The sequence below is a fragment of the Herpailurus yagouaroundi genome, unplaced genomic scaffold, assembly GCF_014898765.1.
Source record: "Herpailurus yagouaroundi ecotype Mexico unplaced genomic scaffold, PumYag 550, whole genome shotgun sequence".
NCBI lineage: Eukaryota > Metazoa > Chordata > Mammalia > Carnivora > Felidae > Herpailurus > Herpailurus yagouaroundi.
Window position 1 is genome coordinate 61,004 of NW_024412767.1, and position 6,386 is coordinate 67,389.

At 38.3% G+C, this 6,386-nt stretch overlaps 1 protein-coding gene across 1 annotated transcript in view; it reads left to right on the forward strand.

Moving 5' to 3' along the window:
* Positions 1-904, forward strand: part of LOC121023329 (pregnancy zone protein-like) — a 47,843-nt gene extending 46,939 nt beyond the window's left edge. Inside the window, exon 36 of the mRNA XM_040465147.1 lies at positions 137-904. Within this exon, the coding sequence (XP_040321081.1) occupies positions 137-159 (23 nt within the window). The 3' untranslated portion in view covers positions 160-904. The remainder of the gene's footprint in view (positions 1-136) is intronic.
* The last annotated feature ends 5,482 nt before the right edge of the window (positions 905-6,386 follow it).

A 6,386-nucleotide genomic window follows, 5' to 3' on the forward strand; every position in this document is an offset into this window, starting at 1 on the left:
GGGACAAGAACATCCCTATCATTGAAAGTAATTAAAATTTATTACATTTGAATATTTATGATTGAAATATGAAAATTATTCCTTTAGTAGATGACAGAATCTCCCTAATTTTCCTACCTTTTATTCTACTGTTTAGAATCTGAACACGGAAGTGCTTAAAAATGGAAACATGTGGACCTCATCAGATGATCTTCTCTAGCAATGAAGAACAAAGAATGATCAGCAGAAAATATAAACAGGGGACAGGAATCGGAATACGTAAAATTTGTATGTGGAATAAATTTATGACATATACACATCTACAATTTCTTTTGTTCTTTATCAATGATACATTTCCCTTCTGAAATCTGTATCTATTCCCCATAACATTTTTAAAAACACTATTAAAGCTCTACAAAAAGCTGCGCTCAAAACACTATAGATAAATCAAAATGGAATTCCAAAAAGTGTTCAGATAACCCACAGGAAGGTAGGGTAAAGAAAGCAATGTTTCCAAATATTGAAAACATCCAAAACGTCCATCAGTAGGTGAATGGTTATACTAACTGTGGTGCATTCATGCCGTGGAACACTACTCAGCAATAAAATGGAACCAACTACCGACTTACACAATCATTTGAATGGATCTCAAAACTATTACGCTGAATGAAAATACAGCAATTTCAAAAGGTCATAGTGCATGTTTCCTTTTGTCTAACATTACTGAAATGACAAAATGATAGAAATGGAAAACAAATCAGTGGTTTCCAGGGGTTATGGATGGTAAGGCAAGGGAGAATTGGCATGACTATAAAGGGCTAGCTTTAGACACACCTTTGGGTTGATGACATCCCGTGTGTGTTTCCTTCACAAGTAAAAGTTTTGAATTTGTGGAGCTTAATAAAATACAGCCTTTAATAACTATTACGGCTGGTCCGTCTCATTTCTCCGTTTGCATCTTTTCTTTGCAATACTGCTTATTATTTACTCCAGGTAAAACTTTAAAATCCTTTGTGAAGTTAATTATCTCCCTAGTCTTACTGGGTACCATTTAGTGTTGCATTGAATATTAAGCGATTTCTAACGATTCTGAAAGTCCACATTTTACAGTATTTAGCCTTCCCTATTCAGACGCAGGTTGTCTTCATTTATTCAATTCACAAGAAAGTGAAGTCTGAATTTGATTTACTCTCTGATTTTGGACTGAACTACAAAGTTAAAATTAGAGGTTGACTTCATAAATATATATAAGATATATATTTATCATAAAATATATCATAAATATATGATAAGATAAAAGCATGAAGTGGGACGCCGGGGCGGCTCAATCAGGTAAGCACCCAACTCTTGATTTTGGCTCAGGTCATGATCTCATGGTTTGTGAGATCCAGCCCCATGTCAGGCTCTTCACTGACAGAGTAAAGCCTGCTTGGGATTCTCCTTCTCCCTCTGTCTCTCTGCTCCTCCTCTGCTTGTGCTCTCCCTCTCTCTCAAAATAAATATTTTTTAAAAATAAAAATAGGGGCGCCTGGGTGGCTCAGTCGGTTAAGCTGCCGACTTCAGCTCAGGTCATGATCTCACGGTCCGTGAGTTCAAGCTCCGCGTTGGGCTCTGTGTTGACAGCTTAGAGCCTGGAGCCTGTTTCAGATTCTGTATCTCCCTCTCTCTGACCCTCCCCCGTTCATGCTCTGTCTCTCTCTGTCTCAAAAATCAATAAATGTTAAAAAAAAAATTAAAAAAAAAATAAATAAAAATAGAAATAAAAAATAAAAGCATAAAACAATGTATATACATGGAGACAAATTAAAAGATAAATGCAAGAATAAGATTACGAGGGGCTCCCGGGTGGCTCGGTCGGTTAAGTCTGACTCTGGCTGGGGTCGTCATCTCACAGCTCGCGGGTTCGAGCCCTGCATGGGGCTCACCTGAGAGTGCAGAGCTTGCTTGGGATTCTCTCTCTCACTCTCTCTCTCCCCTCCCCTCCCCAAGCTCATGCTTTCTCTCTCTCTCAAAATACATAAACTTAAAAAAAAGAATACGATTACAAGATAATGAAAGACTAGAAACCGTTGAAAGATTTTAAAGCGACAGAATATTTCAGACTTGCATTCTGAGAGTTCACCTCCTTGGCAAAGGGAAGAAAGGAGCTTTTGCTGATGTCCAAATACACAGGCCATTGTGCACAGCCAGGCTATCTTCTCCACGCCTAATCACATGGTTTAGCACACATATCTCTCTTCCACACTTCTACACACTTCATATAAAACAAACTAAAAGATTATTTTCCTCTCATCTCCGTATCAGATCTCTTTGAAAACGAAACCTGTATCTTAATCATGCCTGCGGCCTATTCGCTTAACACAGTGCTGTGAATATCGTAGGCTCTCAGCAAAACAAAAGTGTGACGGAACAGGTCACTGAGTGAGCCTGTTCCCAAACGTGGGTACGTGCAAGAGAATGGAGTAACACAAAGGTGTTGGAATACATCAGGAAAGAAAATGCACTAGAAAGATCATTTCACCCCAAGCTGAGTTGAATTGCTTAATGTGTCACAAATGTGTTACGGGAAAGATTTTCATACTTTTCCCAAGTCAAGTAGATGAGGAGAACAAGGAATTTGGCTTATTTATGAACACCTTCAAACTTTATGAACACCTTAAAAGTATTTGTTATGCATTCACTGAGCTCAAAGAGGAAAATTAGCGCCTCTGGCTTACGAAACTAGCTGTCAGCAATCATCAAAGGGGTAAAGACACGTTCTCTCTGTTGTGGGTTGAATCGTGTCCCCCCAAGAAGATACGTTGAAGTCCCAATCCCCGGTACCTGTGAATGTGACCTTATCTGGAAATAGGGAATATCTGTATCTGGAAATACATCTGCAGATGTGATTTAGATGTAAGTTAAGACGAGGAGCACCGGGGTGGCTCATTCGGGGGTAAGCGTCTGAGCTCAGGTCGTGACCTCGCGGTTTGTGAGTTCGAGCGCCACATGGGACTCTGCGCTGACGGGTGGGAGCCCGGAGCCCGCCTCAGATTCTGTATCTCCCTCTCTCTCTGCTCCTCCCCTGCTTGCTCGCGGTCTCTCTCCCTCTCTCTCAAAGAAATACACAAACAAACATACATTAAAAAAGAAAGGTGGAAATTAAGAGGAGATCAGACTGTGGTAGGACGGACCCTTTATCCAATACTACTGTTGTTCCATAAGAAAAGGTGACGATATACAGAGGCAAACGTGCACAGAGGGAAGACGATGCCAGACTTGCAGGGAAAATGCCACGTGGTGATGGAGCAGGGACACAAATACCAGGACTGCTGGCAACCAATGAAGCTAAGACCATGGCATGGAAGAGATTGCCCCCGAAAGCATTTGGAAGGTGCATGGCCGCGGTCGGTCAATACCTCGATTCGTGACTTCTAGCCTCCAGAACTACGAAAGAACAAATTACCATTGTTTTAAGCCACCCAGTGTGTGGTAGTTTGTGTGGCTTTCTGCCATGTTGACAGCTTCTCTCATAAAAGATGAATCAGTTCTTGTTATTAAAGTTCTCCAGGAGGAAGTTCTTGTAGATTTCTCCCGTGGTCATAAGGAAAATAAAATGATCCGAAATAAAAATAAAGGAACCCATGGGTCATTCATATTACTTGACTTCAAGGCACATTTGGGTGAAAATGCTGGCAGGTTTTAATCAGTTCTGGTACACTCCCTCAAGAAATATTCGATTGGTTCTTAATACAACACAGAAGTACTGTTGTAGACCTTTCTTCTTCGTGATCCTAAAAATATAAAGAAGTCACTGTTATTTAAAGGGTAATAGTGTGCAAAATATCCTTATGCTTTTCACTTAATTCCTTCAGGCATTTTTCTTATAACATTGAGGAATCCGAATTCATGAGATAACATTAAAGAACACTCAAGCCACTAAATGCACAAGCTCTGCAAGGATTCACGTTACGGTTGGACACAGCTTTGCCTGAAAAAATCTGTACCAAGATGTAATGTGTACTTAATCTGACAAAATGAAACTTGTCGTGTTCAGTAAACGATCTTTGATTACCCAAACTCTGTTAATATATAAGCCACACAAAAGACTTTCATCCTCAGCAGGCTTAGCTATCCTTTGGCCTAAAGGTTCTCTCTTCCAAGACAGTGAGCAGCCGAATATAAAATTAAACTGCCTCTTGGTTATCAGCTATCGAAAAAGAAAAGATTAAAAATAAAAGGGAATGCTTTTCCCAATTTGTGTAAAATAAAACAGCACCCTCTCTGGAAATTCATAGATGGATATTATTAACTCTGTGCTATCTCCTTATTTTACAAACTGTCAAAGTGTAACTTTCAAAAAGAAAATATATATTCATATACTTGTAACTTATATTCTGAGACAACCATAAACTGACCACAGTGTCTAAGATCTTATTTAACCTATTCATTAAGTAACCAGTAAAATGTTATAACAAGTCCAAAAAGCTAGGAAACTTACAATTTTTAAAAAACTGCCAGGAGAAGAATGATGAGTTACGTACAAGACTAAATAATGCACAATAAGCCATACAATCTTAGGGGTTATCTGTTCCACTGGGCAGAAGTTATTTGCGTGTGTACCTAACAAATATCAACAAGTCACCTCACTGAGTCTAAAGCCTTTCATTTGTAGTAAATAATGAAATGAACTGAGCATATGCCCCTGGATAATCTTTAAGTGGTCCTTGACCCCAAGTTGTATAGAAAGAATGTGCTACTCCCCATTTTTGCCTTGCTGCTGAGTTTCTGATAGTTTTTCTGACGGTCTCCCCTCTACAAAATTATTCTTGATTAAAAAAAAAAAAAAAAAAAAAAGAAGTGGCCATCTTATCAGGTTCGTACTCTGTTTTCACAAGTGCCTGGGAAGGTTAATGAGCCATGTAGGCCTCCTTGGGTTTGTCTGAAAATCTTGAGCCTTCAGTGTTAAACAGCTATTAAGGCCACATAACTAACTTCTGTCCAGCAGCTTTCATAAGGAATCTTGGCTTAGACTTTTAAAAACCTCCGTGACTTATTATTTCACCTATCGTACCTACAACGTTAGATGAATTCCTCTCACCTAAAAGTCCCCCAAATTCCAAGATCTTTGGCTTGCCAGGGAATGATCTTATTTATTCTTGTGAGATTGAAGCCCTATAAGTCAGGTACCAGGTCAGGTTCACGAGAGAACTTTGTAGGCACCACTGGTATTTCTCAGTAGCGAACGTATCATGTCTGATTAAATGAGAATTATTTTCAAATATTATTGCTCCAAGTATGACTTGATTACACAATCAACCTGTCCAACTATAGCCACGTTAAAAGAAAACAGCAGATTCTTATTAAACTATGCAATCAATGTTTGCCGTGCAAAGTATAAAGATTCAGTCAAAGTATGCGTTTGAATTCTAAGGGTATCAGTGGGAATCAGCTATCATCTTTAAATGTTTTGTTTCCATCCACGGAAATAAAATCTACTAAATTAGGGGTTAGGTATAAGGTAAAAAGAGTGAGAAAAAAAAACTTTTCCTATATTTGTTTAAAATACAACATTAAAATAATACCTACCTACCATATTCCAAAGAGATAACCACATTTTAATTTCCCTCTTTGGTTTAGTCAATCCTAGTAATTCTCATTCTGCTTGATCTTAAGTCAAGCATTGTTCTCTCCTGGAGTATATTTGTTTCTAAACTGAAAAGAGTAAAGAGTCCCAGAAATCTTGCCTGATCCATTAGGACAGTCTGAAAGTTGTCTAAGGAAGAACAGCTTAGAAAACTGAATCTAAGAGTCTGTTCTTTGAAGTACCAATGTCCATAGTATCTGGTAGAGAACTTTCCAGAAGCATTTGGCAAGCATCAAGCAGCAGACAACTGTTTGATGGTGAGATTAGTTAGTTTCTTACAGTAACTTATAATGTCATAGTGAAGGAGAGAAAATTTCTCATAGGCATACCTCACATCGCTATTTCACACAGGTTTGCTCGATGTTTTCATAAAAGTGAGAATATACACGGACAATGAAGGCATTGACAAATCTCCAGTATCGTCACATAAAAGCTACAGTTTCTGAAATATTGATATTGACGTCTTGCCTGTGCACATTTAACCTAGAGAAGGCTGAGGATATCTTCCAATTTGATCATTCTTCTCAAGTAGGTCTTACAACAACACTGCTAAGCTAATTAATAAAGACAAGGAAAAATATCCTGACTTTATAATTTCCTTTTAAAATCAGGATGCTATCTGAGGCAAGCAAAAGAAAGTGGCCAGATTGATTAAATAGGGGAAACTAAATTAAATAGGGGAAGGAATACATTATTCCTTATTACCTAATCAAAGTGAAAATATTTTCAAATTAACATAGAAGAAGAAAGATAACATGATTGCAAAGTCAACACAAAACAG